The 19,089-nt window shown below is 47.7% G+C and overlaps 1 protein-coding gene across 19 annotated transcripts in view; it reads right to left on the reverse strand.

The window, feature by feature from the left end:
• Positions 1-221: 221 nt before the first annotated feature.
• ADAR (adenosine deaminase RNA specific) overlaps positions 222-19,089 on the reverse strand; it is a 51,752-nt gene continuing 32,884 nt past the window's right edge. For 6 of the 19 annotated variants that reach the window (XM_060402331.1, XM_060402302.1, XM_060402365.1 and 3 more), the window contains 13 exons: positions 18,771-18,954; positions 18,215-18,291; positions 17,427-17,571; positions 17,111-17,301; positions 8,467-8,614; positions 7,962-8,133; positions 7,597-7,690; positions 6,872-6,994; positions 6,440-6,573; positions 4,415-4,597; positions 3,829-3,941; positions 3,167-3,294; positions 222-3,002 (listed from right to left, as the gene is read on the reverse strand). In XM_060402331.1, coding sequence (XP_060258314.1) covers positions 2,765-3,002; positions 3,167-3,294; positions 3,829-3,941; positions 4,415-4,597; positions 6,440-6,573; positions 6,872-6,994; positions 7,597-7,690; positions 7,962-8,133; positions 8,467-8,614; positions 17,111-17,301; positions 17,427-17,571; positions 18,215-18,291; positions 18,771-18,954 — 1,930 coding nt within the window. In that variant the 3' untranslated portion in view covers positions 222-2,764. Of the gene's footprint in view, positions 3,003-3,166; positions 3,295-3,828; positions 3,942-4,414; positions 4,598-6,439; positions 6,574-6,871; positions 6,995-7,596; positions 7,691-7,961; positions 8,134-8,388; positions 8,615-17,110; positions 17,302-17,426; positions 17,572-18,142; positions 18,292-18,770; positions 18,955-19,089 lie in introns of all 19 variants that reach the window. The other 13 variants (XM_060402314.1, XM_042254768.2, XM_060402356.1 and 10 more) reach the window with 4 other exon arrangements.

A 19,089-nucleotide genomic window follows, 5' to 3' on the forward strand; every position in this document is an offset into this window, starting at 1 on the left:
GGGAAGGTGGGGCTGTGGAACTGGGGAAGTAAGCAAAGGCTGTCTGATGCACCCACTGTGCCCGACAAAAGCTCACCTTTGAGATGGCTCCTCTCTGCTGGCTGAGGGGGACCCGCTCCCCAGGTTCTGAGTCAGTCCCAGCTAGTGCTGTTGCCGAAATCCCCACCATAGCTCCCTCCGTTCCCCACTTTCTCGTCCCCCAGGAAACCAAGACTCGAGGCTTTCTAAAAATTCAGATTCTTTTTTTTTTTATTTATGAGGAATGTATATTGTTAGTCACTTATACCAAAGGACACATAAAAGCAGGATCATAAAACTGACTGCACCCATCGTGGCCCCCAAGTCTACGCTTGGGCTCTTCTCCACTCTGCTCTTGGGAGTCACTACCGAGACCCCAAAAGCCAGCAAAATCCCTTCAACGTGAGTAAAGGAAATAGCTTGAAGCAGCGACAAATTTTTTTACAAGTGATTATTCAAAGAATGCACAATAGCCACAGTTCAGACAAATCAACTACAAAGATCATAAAAAAAAAAAAAAGCTGGGGAGGAGGTCTTGCTTATCAAAAACAAGGATTGGACAAAAAAGTGAAGCAGACACTTTGGGTAGGCAGGAGTTTTGCCTCTTCTGAGGGGGTGGGGGTGAGGCGCCAGGGTGGGGTGGCCGTGCAGGGCCCAATACAGGCTTATTTCCAGAGGATGCACGGGTACAGGGAAGCCTTACTCTCTTCCTACAGCAGAAACTGAATACTGTAAGTTCGCCAGACAAGATCTTGGGGCAAGCGGGGGCTCTGAACGGTTCAGAGTGCCCGGGCTCCCAGCTGAGACAAGGTGGTGGCTGAGACTGAGTTCTGTGGAGGTTCTAATGCCCAAGGGGCTGGACATGCCAAGGAGTGAGTAGGTGCTGCTCTCCAGCTCAAAGAACCAGGGAGCTGAGCTGCCTCCTGGGGCGGGACTGATCTCGTGCCGGTGGAAGATTGATAGGACCCAGGGGTAGGCCCCTGCCACCTCAGAAGACAGGCATTGCTTCCCTTCTAGTTCCACGGACACTGTGGTGTTCCACAGAAACATCCTTAGTGTATTTGAAAGACCTAACGTTTCTCACTTTGGTCAAAAGCACAGAGGGCACAGTAGCCACGACGATAAATGTGTGGACCTGGGTGGATCCACCACTGACAAGGCGGGACAGACGGGGCTTAACTAGCCGTAGCTGGCAGGGTGTGCGGGAGGACGGAAGATCGTCCGAGGGCACTGGTGTGGCCTATTCACAGATGACAGGAACTGTCCAGAGAGAAAGAGGCAGGCTCAGGTCTGGAGAGGGCAGAGCCTCTGTACTTTTCTGGAGCACACCTGGCTGGCTAGCCCAGAGCCAGACTCCACGGAGAAGCGCAGGCTCTGACCACAGAGTCCACGCTAGCTTGAGGTGCAGACCCAGAGTCCCGCCTGACAGAGTTTTAGGACAACCTCCCCTTTCACTTGGAGTTACTGCTCAAGGGCAACCCTAGAAAGACTCCTAGCGGGCAGGAGACCCCGGGTCTGTGACCTGCCCGCAGACAACTTTCTGAAGCTATTAGGCAAAACAAAAGCACTCAGTTAATCAACGGAAAATGACATCTGAACTTCAAATCTGTGCAATTACAGGTTATCTGTAGCTGTCGAGGATCAACATTTATGGCATTCTTTTAAAAACTCCCCATTTACCATGAATTAGTCACCTTCCCTTGGTGTCACCATCACGAGAAATATGCTGGGGGGGACAGTGGTCTGACCCAACATGATTTTTTGCCTTATTCCTGCTAAGTCATGATTATCTGAGCAGAGACGATTTACCCTCTAGGATTTACCCTGGGTTTCTTCCTACCAATTGGTCGGGGTCTACAGCGTTACTGCCCCCATCAGCAGGACAAATTCCTAGGAATGCTTTAGGAGGAACAGCAGCTGGGAGCTTGGCAACATTCCAAGGTATGTCTGCCTACCGGGAAAGTGGTCTGTGTTACCCCTGGAGGGCAGGCCTCCTCCAGTGCTCAGGCAATTCCATTAGCCCCATCTGGCTGGTCCCAGACCTTCCTGCCACCTGGGGAAGGGATGCACCTCCCCGGCAGCTGCCTCCCCTGCCGCTGGGCCCCTCCCAAGCTGGCTAAAGTGCAAGATCACGGAGCATCATCTGCAGGTTCTCATTACGCTTGGCACCGGTAACAAGCTGACTGCAGTGTTCAACTCCGGCCCTTAGAAATGTGTCACCAGATTCTTTAAGTTCACTGCTTTGTCCTCTTGGAGGAAAAGGAAAAACTAACAATCACGAGGAAGGACTCTCAGAAGGGGAAGACGGGAAGCAGAGGGGCCTCAGAATTCACAAATGAAAAATCCTCTGTCCCTGGCATGGTTCACACGGTTGACTGGAACCTAATCGAGACCACAAGAGGTCCGTGTAGCAAACACAAAGGGAAAGGAAACAGAAAAAGATGGAAATAGACCGGAAGAGGAAATGGGCGGAAAGAAGGAACCAACCCCTTCTCTCTGCCCTGCGGTCTCTGTCTCTCTGCTGGGGAAAAGAGAAGGGGGTGGTGAGACCTGGCCTGGGATTCCCAAAGAAAAGCAGGATAACAGGAACCCAAAGTTCTCAGTGTCACCAGCCGCAGTTCCATTCTTTAAAAAAAAAAAAAGGGAAAATAAAACCCCAAACCCCTTGACCCATGTGATGAGGAATGCTACGACCTCTCTCTCGCACCCAGTGTGAAACACCCGACCCATCAGTCACTGGGTCACACTACACTGGGCAAAGGTAAAAATTCTTCTCCTCCTGGGGCTTGCTTATCCAGTTTCCGTAGCCCATGTCCTTCAGAGATTTTTTGAAGTAGTTCTTGGCTATCTCGTAGTCGCGGGCAGCTTTCTTGGCCTCACCATAGGAGAGTCTAAGTAGATCTCTGCGGTATCGGAAGGAGCAGAGCTTCTTAAATAGAAGGAAAATGTTCTTTTTGGAGACCCGGGACAATTCGTTCCGTGGCCTGGGGAAACAGAAGCACTCATTATCCACCTGGGATGGAACAAGTGGAGGCACTGGGGGTGCGGAGGCGGCAACTTTTAAGCTCTGGTGTTTTGACAACGTGACGCCCCTTGGCAGTCTGGCTGGCACGCCTGGCTGTGTGGCTGTGCTTCCCCAGCTCCTTACCCATCCACGGTGCCTCTGGTCCCATCCAGGATTTCTAGGTCGTAGCCATCAGCTAAACACCAGTTGACACTTGTCTCCTTGGTCTTCCCAGACTGCCTTTTGGAATCATATACGCTGACTCGGCCAACCTAGGAATTCCAGGGAGGAAGATAGAAACTTTCAGAGAAAAGCTTCTGAAGCAGGGACTCAAGACTCACAGGAAAGAGGGAAGACGAGGTCATGATCTTTCCCCCTTGTTTATGATTCCGTTTGGCTAAGACTGAGATATACTAACCCCACCTCAATTCAAATGAATTCCAAACTAAAAGAAGGAAAAAAGTGAAAGTGTTAATCGCTTAGTCATATCCAACTCTTTGTGACCCCATGGACTGCAGCCTGCCAGGCTCCTCTGTCCATGAGATTCTCCAGGCAAGAATACTGGAGTGGGTTGCATTTCCTCCTCCAGGGGATCTTCCCAACCCAGGGATCAAGCCCAGGTCTCTTGCTTTACAGGCAGGTTCTTTCCTATCTTAGCCATCGGGGAAGCCCCCAAAGGAGGGAAGGCTAAGTTTGAGGGAAACCAACTAAGGCTCCCCTTGCCCACACTGTACATTTCTGCTCTGCTGACAGGACTACTTGAAAAGGAGAAAACGCCAAGAGAAAAATGGATTGGGTTATCGCACCTTGGGGTGGTTGACAATAAAGGGATGTCGGAGTCCATCCTCAAATGCACTTCCATCTCTTGTCACACGACAGCAAATGGCACGGGTCAGGTGCCCCTGGCTGAACAGGTAACCTGGGTACAAAAAGAAACGCACACATCTGATTATCCCCAGTGCCATGAAGCAACAGAGGCATGTGGGGAGGGTGAGGGCACAGACAGAGCCTCAGCTCCCTAGGCAGGGAGCACCTGCTGACTGCGGCTGCCCAGGATACAAAGGGATCATCAGTTAAGCACAATATATAAGGTTCCAGGTAAGGCCAAGTGCTGAGATGGCAAGGACACTAAGACACTGCAGTTTTAAGCTGCTGTGTTTCTCTAACTCACCTTGAAAGACTTGGCTGGCATATTGTTACTGAGACTGCTGCCTAAACCAATTTTCCCATCACAGCAGACGGGACACTCAGAATCAATCACTAAACCACCGAATCGAGCACACTTTGAAAAGGGGAGACATCATGTTAACACCTGGCAATGAAGTGTGCAGTTTGCTGGGATCTGGGAACCGGGATGACAGTCCGGTTTCAGCTTCCAAGACAGGTCCTTACCCAGAGTGACGGATTTGAGATACACAGGCTGCAGGAAGTGGGTCAACAGTGCCCCCTGCAGGCCCAGCACATTCCAGCGCAGGATTTTGTCGCTGCAGGACATGGTGCGGAGTCTCTCCCCCAGCCGAATGCCGTCCCACGTGGGCACAATGTCACTGGACTCCACTGGGATCGTGCCTTCCCCTGGATGAGAGACTTGGGTTAGACCTGCAAGGGCCGCTGGACCAGGCCCCTCCCCGGCATGGCATTTTCTGCTCCTTAGACTTGGGCCAGAGGCTTCGCACTCATTCGTTCTTTGAATATCTCACAGCAGCTACTTTGTGCTGGGCACTAGGCTTGGTGCCGGGAAGCAACAGTGAGCAAAACCAAATCAGATCCTTGCGCTCCTAGCGGGTTTATGGGAGTGAGGGAGCAGAAAGGGGACACTAAACAAGTCAGCCAATACACACGTAATGATTGTAGATGGTTTGAGGGAGCTATAATGGACAGGTCAGGGCATCTCCTGGGACAGGACTGTCGGGGGGCTGAGACACGAAGGAAGAGAAGAAACAGCTGAGAAAGAGTGTTTCAGACACAGAGTTCAGCAAAAGCAAAGGCCCTGAGGCAGCAGAGGGTTTAGCTGTGGAGGGACCTGACGAAGAACCAGGATGGCCGAAGTGGCAGGGCTTGCTTCCGTGTAGCGGGAGGCCATGACAGGGTGGTGGGCTTTTGGTTCTTCCTGAACTTCAATGAGATACAGTCCACCCGTTTAGAGTATATAATAATTTTTAGTGTATTCACAGACTTGTGCAGCCATCACCACAACCAATGTGAGAACATTTCATCACCCTCCAAGGAAGCCTCCTATCCCTTAGCAGTCACGCCCCATTTCCCTCCAGCCCTTTCCACCGCTGGCCCAGCTGGCCCGACTTACTTTCCTTCTTTATGGATTTTCCTATTCTAGACGTTTCAAGTAAATGAAAATGTGGGAGCCACGTAACACAAAGTCTTTCGTGACCGGCTGCTTTCCCTTCTCCACACTGTTCCCTCGGTTCCCTCGTGCTGCGGCATGTATCAAACGATACCCCGTTTTATGGATATACTTCATTTTGCTTGCCCACTCACCAGTCACTGGGGTTGTCTCTACTTTTGGGCTGTTATGAACATTGCTGCTATGAATGTTCTGTATTAGTGTTTTCTCCCTGGGTCTCCATAATGGGAGACTGCAGGGGGAAAAAAGGAGAGGAAAAAAGCAGACTCTTCAGGGCTGTAAGGCGCAGTGCCAGCGCAGCAAATGCAGCAACGACGCGGCAGCCTGCGGCCTCCTCAGCCCCAAGAGTGGCAACGCCGAGAGAGAGGGTAGCCGGTCTGTGTTAGTTTTTGTGTGGACATGTTTTCATTTCTCTTGGGGATGTTCCTAGGAGTGAACTGGTGGATCATATGGGAGCTCTGTGTTTAGACTTCAGGGTTCTGAGGAGGGAAGCGACACGACCTCTGTTTGAGGGCCACTCTGATGACTGCAGAAGGCTGGCCTGAAGGGAACAGAGTGGACGTGAGGAGACGGTGAGGAGACACGGGAGGACGGTAGAGCAGGAGGAGCTGGCAGACAAGGTGCAGAACTAGCAGCCAGCAAGGCAGGCGGGGAAGCGGGCGCGGAGTCCTGTCAACGCCTCAGGCTTGTTCTGCCTCGCTTTCTTTCCATTTTCTCCAACCTTCCCTGAGGTGATCCCATCCATTTCCATGGCCATAAGGATCAACCGCAGGAGGATAATTCCCAGACTTTTATTTGCAGCCATCTCTCTCCTCTGGGCTCTAGATGGGCACTGCTGCCTCCTATGTGACTGCAGATCCACCCAGCCGACCAATGCAAAACGGAGTCCCAATCTTCCCATAGATCTTCCCCGACCTACATCTTCCCTCCCTCTGGAGACAAGACCCTGGTATCCCACCCATGATGGCAGAAACCCTGCAGCTGTGCCCTGGCCCTGCGACGGGCCTGGGGCTTTGCAGAGCCTTTCGATGGGTGATGGAGGACGTGCCACTCACCGTTCTCTACCTTGGTGCGGAGCTTGCCTTGTTTGGGATTCTCGAAGACAGGGTAGTGGCGGGAGTCTGTGCTCTCCACGGCTCGGTCGCTGCACGACTTATCAAAGAGGGCACCATCCCCACACGGGGCCGTGCTGCAAGACAGGGGCGTCTGTTAACACCCGCCTGTGCGCATGGGTCTCTTCAGCTGCCTGGGGCTTAAGAACAGCTCCATGTGGCAGAAACGAGGCTTTTTTTTTTTTTTTCTGCAGCCTACACAGGCTACTGGAGTGGGTAGAAGTGTGAGTCATTCCACACTGGGGTGTGGACCTCAAGCAAGAGTCAAGCATTGCCCACTGAACAAGCTCTGAATTATGGACGTGGAGACCATTCAGACACCCAGCCCCAGAAAGCCGGCGGGCCGGCTCTGGTGACAACAGAGACTGTACAGACCTGATATAGAGATGGAATGACACGCTCTTTTTTATCTGAAGCTTTTCTCCTCCTTTAGCAGGTTCAAATATACTATCCTTCGCCGTCTGGGGGTTGTATTTCATTAACTCGCTGTAGAGAAACCTGTAAGAAGAAAGTCTGGTTAAGAAGACTGCTATGACTCTGGGAACAGTGGTTGCTTCTATAATCTGATCCCAAGGAAAAGCCTTAATGGTGCAGACTTTACACGCTTTCTCCGGTTGAAAGAGGTGGTGGAATCTCTCCATGGGAGACCTCGGCATTTCTTACAGTTAAGTTAGCCTTTCAGGTCAGTTACAATCCGGCCAAGAGCTTCTTGCTCTGGCAGCGACAGGAATTTTAGGGCAGAACAAACTGATTCAGGAACTACAGGAGGCTGTGGCTTCTTTCCCTTCACAAATTAAAGATGAACTGGAGAGGAAAGGTGGCAGGACAGTGGGTTTGTTTGTAGGTCCTCAAATGGAGACAGAAGGCCTCCTCCTCCCCATAGCCCTGAAGATCAAGAGGTCATCATGTGTTTTTTTGAAAGGGGCTTGAAGTGGAGTTAGCGGGAAAAGACAGCACTCTTCCACAGCAGGCCGAGGAGAGGGATGTAGCCACGTTACAGAGGAACTGATTCAGTAAAAAGCTCAAAGGCTGACCCTGCAGCATTGAGGACCTGCCTGTGAGGTGGTGGCAGAGCCCCGACACCCTGCAATCTTGCTCACCTGATGAAGCCTCTCCGGGAGATGATCTCTGCATGACAGTCATTGACAGTTTCTCCCTTTAAGCTCAGAGAATCTCCTTTCACACAGCGATTTCCTGGAAAGGCATTTAAACCAAATGTGAAATTTCCAAAGGAAAGCAAGGATGTTGGTTCTTAAACCCTGAAGGTACAAATAGCCTATTTATCAATCCTGACTCCGGTATTCTTTTTCCTATGATATGAGAATTCATTCCTTGCTCTGAATAAACTGTAGCTAAAATGTAAGATGAGTCTTCTGCCTTAAATTCACCCACAGAGAATAAGGAGGTACATGCAGTCACCACAGGGCATGGAGAGCTGGGGGTACATATTTCAGCACCCACTTACCTGTCCCCAGGCTGACCACAACACCTAGGTCGTCAGAGTCTTTCTTCATGATGATGGCAGCCAGGATCTTGCGGCCGAGTAAGGAGGGCTGGAAACTGTTGGTGAGGGCGTTGAAGCACCGGTGGCTCAGCATGGCTATCTGGTCGTGGAAGGTGCTGCCCGTGAGAGGGAGCTGTGGGGAGAGGAGGCTTGTCAGGGCCAGAGCCTCGCCTGCGTCCACCATGTTTCAGACTGGGCGGGGGAGGTCGAGGACTACTCGACTTGTAGGTCATTTTTTCCCCCTCTTGCACTAGCATCCCAGCTCTATGGAGGCTAATATTAAAGACGAGGGATGGTTCACATGACAGCAAGTTAAGAGCTGACTCCACCCAGATAGGAGTTAGCAGGACCCACAAAAAAAGATAGCACCAAAAGTAGACGGCTTAACTGTCTTTCGCTTTGCTTCTGGGGACCTTGAGAGGAGGAGCATAGTTCTTCTGAGACTGGCCCCTGTCACTGGGGTTACCTCTGTGAAACCCATGCGCTCTGCCTTCTCGTCCTCCCCAATCAAAACGCGGAGGGCCGCATCTGCAGCTTCCTGCTTGCCTTGCTTCTTGCTGTGCGCGCAGACGGCTGGGAACCAGCGACCCCCAACTTTTGCTTGGTAAACGAACCTTGGAGATGAGAAGCAGGGAATAAAGACAAGTACCTGACCCCACCAGCTGCTCCAGAAAAGGGCTGGTTTTGCTCAAGGGGAGGCCATACTGGCCGACACGTGCCCTCATCACTCCTGACAGCTCTGTTCCTAAGGCACCACTCCCCAGACTTTGAATATTCCTGAATCATAGTGTGGTTTCCGCTATATCCAGGTATCACCTGAGTATTACTTACTTGATATTCTTCTCCAAATTGACTCTTTTTCAATGTAAACACATTTTATTTATTTTTAAATTTTTAAATTTTAAATACATTTTAAAAGGACACTCTGTATCACTACTGTAAATGAAAAATCAGGATCACTTGCCATTCACAGAAGGTGGCTATAAATAAACGGGATAAAATCAACTTATTAAATTCTGACGAGACGCTATGGCTTGTAAAGGCTCAAAGCCTGTCTTTACCACAAAGGAAATCAGTGAGTATTAGAGAGGCTTTAAAGCAATACCAGCACCACATGTGGACTTCCTTTTCAACTTAAGCAGAAACGAGATGGGAGTAACTTTTTCCTGCTTGAATCACTGTTTCTAATGCTCTGATTTTTTAATACCTGATTCCATTTCCTCATTCATTTCCTGATTTGCTCAAGAGGACTTAACCTGGAGAGATCTGAGAGCAAGGTTGGCCTTAGCTCCACGAACCACACCTCTATTAGGAGTTACTTTTAGATTCTTGGGGGATTCCCTGGTGGCTCAGACGGTAAACAGTCTGCCCACCATGCGGGAGATCTGAGTTTGATCCTTGGGTCTGGAAGATCCCCTGGAGAAAGAAATGGCAACCCACTCCAGATTCTTGCCTGGAGAATCCCATGAACAGAGGAACCTGGCGGGCTACAGTCCATGGGATCGCAAAGAGTTGGACACAACTGAGCAACTACACTTTCACTTTAGATTCCTGGAGGCCTTGCGATAACTTAGGGGGAGGGGACAGGTAGAGCAGTGAGGCAGGCAGTGCTGCTAGGCAGGGAGGGGAGTGGCCTGTGGTTCCCCTCCCTTCCTGGCTAGGCATCTCCACAAACACAGAGGGAAGAAGGGATGGAGCAAAACAGCTTGGGTAGCTACCAGACAAGGTTTCATGAATCCCAGCTTTTAACCAGATCCTGCAGCCATGAAATTAAAAGACGCTTACTCCTTGGAAGAAAAGTTATGACCAACCTAGATAGCATGTTCAAAAGCAGAGACATTACTTTGCCGACTAAGGCCCGTCTAGTCAAGGCTATGGTTTTTCCAGTAGTCATGTATGGATGTGAGAGTTGGACTGTGAAGAGGGCTGAGCGCCGAAGAATTGATGCTTTTGAACTGTGGTGTTGGAGAAGACTCTTGAGAGTCCCTTGGACTGCAAAGAGATCCAACCAGTCCATTCTGAAGGAGATCAACCCTGGGATTTCTTTGGAAGGAATGATGCTAAAGCTGAAACTCCAGTACTTTGGCTACCCCACGCGAAGAGTTGACTCACTGGAAAAGACTGATGCTGGGAGGGACTGGGGGCAGGAGCAGAAGGGGACGACCCAGGATGAGATGGCTGGACGGCATCACTGACTAGATGGATGTGAGTCTGAGTGAATTCCAGGAGTTGGTGATGGACAGGGAGGCCTGGTGTGCTGCGATTCATGGGGTCGCAAAGAGTCGGACACGACTGAGCGACTGAACTGAACTGAACTGAACCTGCTTTAGGGAAACCCAGCTTTTTGGATAATCTAACTGCATATAACACAGGTTTCAGTATCAAGATTTATCAATCAGCTCAAGGCAGTGAAAGGAATCCATCTTTCTGGTCAACCACACTGAGCTTCTCACGATTTCTTGCTTGTCATAAGCATCTGAATGCCTTTGCTCCTTTCTTTGATGATGCCAACTGGTTTGTGCAAGCCAGTGGGCTAAAGCTTATGAAGGAAAAGCACAGAGGCATGAAGAGATGTTGAAGAGAGGGGATGGGGCTAAACTGTGTAGAATCTTGACCTGAGGGATCCAGGAGAATTTCATGAGTGTTCTGTATGTTTGAAAAGAGTATGCACTCTTAGGCACAAAGACACACACACATATATACACATACCTATATATGTACACAGGAAAACAAGACTGAGGGCAAAAGGCGGGGGGGGGGGGGGGGGGGGGGCGGCGGCAGAAGATGAGATGGACATGAAAGTGAGCAAACTCCGGGAGACAGTGGAGGACAGAGAAGCCCGGCATGTTGTAGTCCGTGGGGTTGCAGAGTCGGACACAGCTTAGTGACTGAACAACCACAATATATAGAACAAAGTTTCTTAGTTGTGCAATTAGGATCCACTAGAGCTTCACTGTCCAATACGATAGCCACTGGCCACATGAGGCTAACTTTAATGAAAATTCAATACAACTGATAATTCAGTTCCTCGGTTACACAGCCACATTTCAAGTGCTCAGCAACCACATATGGCTAGTGGTTAGCCTTTTAGTGGAATGCTGGGGACAAAAGCCTAACTGGAATGAGTCAAGGACGTGAAACCAATGAAGACATCGAGTATAAACAATTATATTGAGAGGTCTGGCTGTGACGGGAGCAGAGAGATGAGGTGGTATTTGGAGGGAGATGTGGGGTCAAGGGAAGGGTTTTAGCAGATGGGCACAGGCATGTGTGCAGGCCGATGGGAAGGATCCAACAGAGCTCTGGAGCAGCTGATAATGAGAGTGGGAGAGAAGGGGAGGACAGGCTGAGGGGGAGGGGATCCAGGGCACGGAATGGAAGGAGGACGCTTCCTGCACACCAGTACAGATGTCCTGTGCAGATGACGTAGGAAGGTGGATTCAGCGATGGGAAAGTAAGGATTGTTACTGCTAATATCTACTACTGTGGGCAAGAATCCCTTAGAAGAAACGGAGTAGCCCTCATAGTCAACAAAAGAGTCCAAAATGCACTAGTTGGGTGCAATCTCAAAAACGACAGAATGATTTCTGTTTGTTTCCAAGGCAAAACATATCACAGTAATCCAAGTCTATGCCCCAACACTAATGCCAAAGAAGCTGAAGTTGAACGGTTCTATGAAGACCTACAAGATCTTCTAGAACTAACACCAAAAAAAGATGTCCTTTTCATCACAGGGGACTGGAATGCAGAAGTAGGAAGTCAAGAGATACCTGGAGTAACAGGCAAGTTTTGCCTTGGAGTACAAAAAGAAGCAGGGCAAAGGGTAACGGAGTTTTGCCAAGAGAATGCACCAGTCACAGCAAATGCCCTCTTCCAACAACACAAGAGACGACTCTACACATGGCCATCACCAGATGGTCAATACTGAAATCATCTTGATTATATTCTTTGCAGCTGAAGATGGAGAAGCTCTACATAGTCAGCAAAAACAAGACCAGGAGCTGACTGTGGCTCAGAGCACAAACTCCTTATTGCCAAATTCAGACTTAAATTGAAAAAAGTAGGGAAAACCACTAGGCCATTCAGGTATGACCTAAATCAAATCCATTACGTTTATACAATGGGAGTGACAAATAGATTCAAGGGATTAGATCTGATAGAGTACCTGAGGAACTATGAACAGAGCTTTGTAACACTGTACAGGAGGCAGTGATCAAAACCACCCCCAAGTAAAAAGAAACGCAAAAAGGCGAAATGGTTGTCTGAGGAGGCCTTACAAATAGCTGAAGAAAGAAGAGAAGCAAAAGGCAAAGGTGGAAAGGAAAGATATACCCATTTGAATGCAGAGTTCCAAAGAATAGCAAGCAGAGATAAGAAAGCCATCCCAAGTGAACAATGCAAAGAAATAGAGGAAAACAATAGAATGGGAAAGACTAGAGATCTCTTCAAGAAAATTAGAGATATCAAGGGAACATTTCATGCAAAGACGGGCACAATAAAAGACAGAAATGGTATGGACCTAACGGAAGCAGAAGATAGTAAGAAGAGGTGGCAAGAATACATAGAAGAACTGTACAAAAAAGATCTTAATGACCCAGATAACCACAATGGTATGATCACTCACCTACAGGCAGCCATTCTTGGAGTGCAAAGTCAAGTGGGCCGTAGGAAGCACCACTATGAACAAAGCTAGTGGAAGTGATGGAATTTCAGCTGAGCTATTTCAAATCCTAAAAGACGATGCTGTTAAAGTGCTGCACTCAATATGCCAGCAAACTCAGCAGTGGGCATAGGACTAGAAAAGGTCAGTTTTCATTCCAGTCCCAAAGAAGGGCAATGCCAAAGAATGTTCAAACTACCACACAATTGCACTCATTTCACATGCTAGCAAAGTAATGCACAAAATCTTCCAAGCTAGGCTTCGACAGTATGTGAACTGAGAAACTGCAGATGTTCAAGCTGGATTTAGAAAAGGCAGAAGAACCAGAGATCAAATTGCCAGCATCTGCTGGATCAAAGAAAAAGCAAGAGAGTTCCAGAAAAACATCTACTTCTGCTTCACTGACTACGCTAAAGCCTCTGACTGTGTGGATCACAACAATTTGTGGAAAATTCTTAAAGAGATGGGAATACTAGATCACCATACTTACCTACCTGCATACAGGTTTTACAGGTCAAGAAATAACAATTAGACCCAGACATGAACAACGGACTGGTTCAAAACTGTAATAGGAGTTAGTATGTCAAGGCTGTATATTGTCACTCTGCTTTAACTTATATGCAGAGTATATCATGCAAGATTCTGGGCTGGATGAAACACAAGCTTGAATCAAGATTGCTGGGAGATTTATCAACAACCTGAGATATGCAGATTACAGCACCCTTATGGCAGAAAGAGAAGAGGAACTGAAGAGCTTCTTGATGAAGGTGAAAGAGGAGAGTGAAAAGTCTGGCTTAAAACTCAACATTCAAAAAACTAAGATCATGGCATCCAGTCCCATCACTTCATGGCAAACAGATGGAAGACAGTGACAGACTTTATATCCTTGGGCTCTAAAATCACTGCAGACAATGACTGCAGCCATGAAATTAAAAGACACTTGCTCCTTGGAAGAAAAGCTATGTCCAACCTAGACAGCATATTAAAAAGCAGAGACATTACTTTGCCAAAAAAGGTCCATCTAGTCAGAGCTATGGTTTTTTCAGTAGTCATATATGGATGTGGCAGCTGGACCATAAACAAGGTTGACTGCCAAATAATTGATGCTTTCAAACTATGGTGTTGGAGAAAACTCTTGAGAGTCCCTTGGACTGTAAGGAGATCAAACCAGTCAATCCTAAAGGAAATCAATCCTGAATATTCATTGGAAGGACTGATGCTAAAATACTTTGGCCACCTGATGCGAAGAGCTGACAAACTGGAAAAGACCCTGACGCTGAAAAAGACTGAAAGCAGGAGGAGAAGGGGACGACAGAGGATGAGATGGTTGAATGTCATCACTGACTCAATGGACATGAGCTTGAGCAAGCTCCGGGAGATGGTCAAGGACAGGGAAGCCTGGTGTGCTGCAGTCCACGGGGTCGCAAAGAGTCAGACATGACTGAATGACTGAACAACAATTATTTCTCAATTAAGTCAGGTCATCAGTTTATAGCGAGAAAGGGGTTTTATTGGAAATTTGAAGACAAAGGTCTGAAATGGTTTTCTTAGAGTATGAAAGAAAAGACAGTATAAAAATATAGTAGGAAAAATGCCACGGAGAGGGCAAAAGTCGGGGCGGCGGGGGGTGGGGGGGGGGGGGGCAAGTGAATCTCCCTTACTTAAAACCCTTCAACGGCTCTCTACTACTTGTGAGGCAGCAGGATGACATGGCTCACAAGGTTCCCTTCAGTCTCATCTGGCATCAGGCCGCCCCTGTGCTCTCTGCTCCACCCACACTGGCCTTCCGGCAGCCCTTTACCAGCTCTGCAGACCTGGGGGTACTAAGGTCTCAGCTTACGCATCACTTCTCAGGGAAGCCCTCTCCTCTCTCTGTACTGAGTCAAGTCATGCCATGTAGGTTCTCATCACATCATGCAATGTGAGCGCTTTATAATCTATCAAATCCAAGATCTTACATTTCTTTATATGATTATTGATATCTGACTCCCATTCTAACAAATACAATGTCCTATATAGATATCTGTTGAATGAATAAATAAACATAGAGAGACCAGGAGACTATTTCCTGGTTTAGGTGAAAGAAAACGATGGCCTGGCTGAGAGAGTGTTGACACTGGAGGCAGAAAGAGGAGAAAGGAATTTGGGATAGAAATTGTAGGTACAATAAACAGAGCTTCCCTGGTGGCTCAGAAATGAAAGAATTTGCCTGCAATGTAGGAGACCTGGGTTCGATCACTGGGTTGGGAAAATCCCCCGGAGAAGGGAATGGCTACCCACTGCAGTGTTCTTGCCTGGAGAATTCTATGTACAGAGGAGCATGACAGGCTACAGTCCATAGCTGCAAAGAGTCGGATACAACTGAGCAACTAACACCTCCTTTTTTTCTTTTCTTCAAGGATAGTTTGGCTGAAGGAGGTGAATTGGATAGAGGAGATGGTCCCCAGGTCATCGGCATTTTATCTAACGTGGAACCCACATATTCCCTATTAGGAATGTGCCTGAGTCACTTATCTTTTTAGCTAAAGTTGCAAATAGGATATTTTCTACACGTTTTCTAACTGCTTATTACTATATACAAGAAAAGTTCTTGACTCTTACACATCATTTTGTAGTCCCCTGCTCTCCTAAATTCTGCTTCGTCTCTGTATTTCTTCAGTTTTCTCACGAATATTCCAGGCATACTATCAAATCATCTACAAACAGTGGTAACTTTACCTCCCCTTCCCTCTCTTTACACTTGCTTCTTTCTCTAAACTGCCTGCATTAGCTAGGAATTCCAGAATGACATTAAACAGTGATGACACTGGCAGCCGCACCTCCCTGACTTTAACGGGAACAGTTCTGGGTTTAACATAAGCTGCTGGCTTTTGACTTCAGACATGTTCTTTACCATGCAAAGGATGTATTCAATAATTTCTGCTTTCTTAACAACTTGCTTTCTTAATCTGAACGGAAGCTAAATTTTACTGTATGTCTCTTTGGAACCTCAGGAGATGACCATGTGGTGTTTCTCCTTTGACCTATTAATGTGGTAAATAGTAATATTAAATATCCTGGTGTGGGCTAGGCTTTGTACTGTATGGAGATACCATTTTTCGCCTTTTAGAATGCTTATGAGGTAGAGCAAGAGATATTCTTTATATACCGTTGGTGGAAGCATAGACCAGTATAACTTCATTGGAGGAAAATTTGGCAAAATTTACCAAAACTTTAAATGCACATATATTATTCATTGTAGCCTTGTTATAATACCAAGTTTGGAAACAATCCAAGTGTTCATTAACTGAGGCTGGTTAAGTAAATCATGATAAATCCGTACACTGAAACACTATACTTTGCAGCTATATACAAAGAACACAAAGTGATATGAAAAATTTTCTAAGATAATAATTTTGTATGTAAAAAGCAAGCTAGAAATTAATGCATATATGTATTTCTGTGTAATGAAGGGGAATATAGCTGCTTGTATTTATATGGACACTCTCGAAGGATATATAATAGTGCAAAGTTATTACATGTTGGGGTATGTGTGTGTGTGTATGTATAGGTAAGAACTGGGTGAAAGTGAGAAGAAAAAGTGAGAAGTTTTTTATATTTTTATTTTTGAATAATATTTTTTATTTTGCATAATCTATTACCTATTTTAAAAACTTAAACAACAGTGTATGAGACTGATTGCCCAGAACTTCCGCTCCTGAACATTTATACCAGAGACAGGTTTGCACATGTAGACAAAGACAGGCAGAGCAGGCTGTTCACTGCAAGAGTGCTTTTAGAGTAAGACCAGAACTAGCCTGAATGTCCCTGGAAGTCGGTTAGACAAACTACGCAAGGTGGGGCTTCAAATAGTAATAACGTTCTCCTTCTTAAACTACCAGGTAGGTAGTTGAGTGTCTGTTCAGGGACTTTCATATCTCTTGTTCAGCAAAGCAATTTAAAAACTGTAAATATCTATTCAATGGAGCATTTATGTGGTAGGTCTATACATACTCATCTGTAATGACCTCTGAGGCACACAGTTAAGTAGAACAGAAGATGACATATACTTATTTTAAAAAACAGAGAAAGGAAAACAGGCTCAGATGTGCATGGAATCAAGAAACTGGTAATAGTATATGAGTCTGGGGAAGGAAACGAAGTCTAAACTAGAAATGAGACCTTTTCATTGCACATCTTTTCAATCAGCTTGAATGATTTTCTATGGGTATATATATATCCCTTTAAAAAATTAAAACTTGTTTAAAAAAAATTTTAAGGCTCACACTCACTGGAAGAGTGGGTATCTTCTCAAGATGGCTGATCTAGAGTCTTCTCAGAGGCCCTGGGGACAGGGCTCTCTCAACATGCCCTGCCTGTCATTCACAGCTAATACACATCCTTCCTTTTCCTGGGTTATAGGCTGTCCCACCCTGTGACACAAGGCTGTAGCCAGGACTGGAACACTCACTTGGGCTCGTGAGGAGGTCCGGACTGGTCAACCAACTTGAACTCAGCAGCAAAGCCGTGGGAGCGGGCGTACTCCAACAGGCCACCCACTGGGTTGGTGTTCAGGTATCTGACGAGCTCACTGATCCTCCTGACCTTGTTGGGCATCACTGATTCCAAGGTATCGAATGCTTCCGTGTTCGTACTTCCGGGCTGAAGGACAATCAGCCAAAGAGGAACTGTGACCACTTAACGGAGACTCTGAGGGGCTCATGGGCCATCCTACGCCACTTGGTTGCTAAAACGGCCTGCATCTTGTGAGTAGGAAATGGCCCCACCTGGTCATCAGAAGATGCCGAGCTGGTCGCCTCCCCTTGCAGGGCCTTCATGGCTTCCTCGGCAGCCATCTGCTTTGCTGCCTTCTTGCTCGGGGCGCTGGCAGTGGGGAAAGTATGGGTTCCCATTGCAACACAGTACTGGAACCTGACAGGAGACGAAAGGAGAGGATTAAACTGGTTTTGATAGAAGAGCTTTACCTAGCCTTTGTCAGGTTGTCATCCTTCATGACTTGTAATCTCCTTGCACACATCGCCTCCGTGCCTTGGCTCACGCAGTCACTTCTGCCTTGAAGAGCCGGTGCCTTTCACCCTCCTACTGCCCCCAGTCTCTCGCAGCCCAACTGACCCCTAAGCAACATTTTTAAGCATCAACCTAATTTCATCTCCTCCAGGAACCCTTCTCTCGAACATGTAAATCTGCAGAGCCGAGAGCTTCTCAGGTAGACCTAGGTCTTGCACCTCTTAGTCCCACCACCAGTAACCTTCAAGCCAGGTGTCTCCCTCCTGCTCGGTCCCTGATTTGCCCTGTGAGCTCCTGACCCGATACTCTGCTCCACAAGCAGCAACCAGGCTCTCAAGGCCCCACAGTCTCCATACTGAAAACAGGAGTGACTGCTTAGTGAAATAATCTGCCATCTCGAGGAGGCAAGGAAGAAAATGTATCTCTCTCTTTTTTGAGAAAACCTCAGCAGAGATACATGATACAAGAGATGTACTTGGGGTCATGGGCAGGGCCTTCTCTGGATAGGAGACGGAATTCACAGGAGCTCCCCAACTTGTGCACACACTCAAGCAATGTAGTGACGGGGTTCTTCCCAGAAAGGAAGGATGTTGCTGAAGGGGTGGCAGTCTGGGACTCTGCAGTCTGTGGAGAAAACGAGACAAAAACAAAACAAGAACAAAAACTGACTGAGAAAATACTGGCTGTTCTGTCACAGCAGAGGGAACGGGGATGGGAGAACTTCTTTCGATCAATTGCATGTTTGGGGCTGGCTTTCTACAGGAAGAGGGTTGCGGGGATTTTCTAGGCCTTGCAGATCAGTTACTTAAGCGTCCTTGGTTTCATTTTGTATCTGCCAAGAGAGGAGACTGGATTCAATAAATTTTAATGCCTCTTTCAACTCTGAAATTCTGCAATTCCAGTTAGGTTGGGAGGGGGCACCAGAAGGAGAGCTGGGTATGAAATGAGGAAAGGCAGGCTGGTGAGGCGGGGGAGAGGGGACAGCGGGAAGCTGACCCTGAGCCAGAGAGCGGGTTGGGCAGGCCAAGAGGGTCAGGTGATGGTCTAGTGCTCCACGGATGTGGACGGTGAGTGGAGGTCCTCCCGGAGGACGGGACACCCACCTTCTCTGGCTCCCTCTCCGAGGAATAGCGGCAGGCTTCTTCTGGGCTTCCACTGTCCTGGGCTTTGGCTTCCTCGAGCAGAATCATCATGGCTTTCGTGGCTGCATCCTGCTTGGCCACTTTCTTGCTGCCAGCTTCAGCTGGGGGAAACTCTCGGCCACTGATGACAACTTGGAATTTAAATCTTGATGGAAAGCGATTAGATGTGTGAACACTAGTCTAGGCCATCCCTTCTGCCCTCTCCAAAGAGATCTTCACCCTGGAATTTCCTGCTACGCTAAGGGGTTTGTTGACTTGTGAAGGAGATGGAGGGCAGACC

The sequence above is a fragment of the Ovis aries genome, chromosome 1, assembly GCF_016772045.2.
Source record: "Ovis aries strain OAR_USU_Benz2616 breed Rambouillet chromosome 1, ARS-UI_Ramb_v3.0, whole genome shotgun sequence".
NCBI classification, from domain to species: Eukaryota; Metazoa; Chordata; class Mammalia; order Artiodactyla; family Bovidae; genus Ovis; species Ovis aries.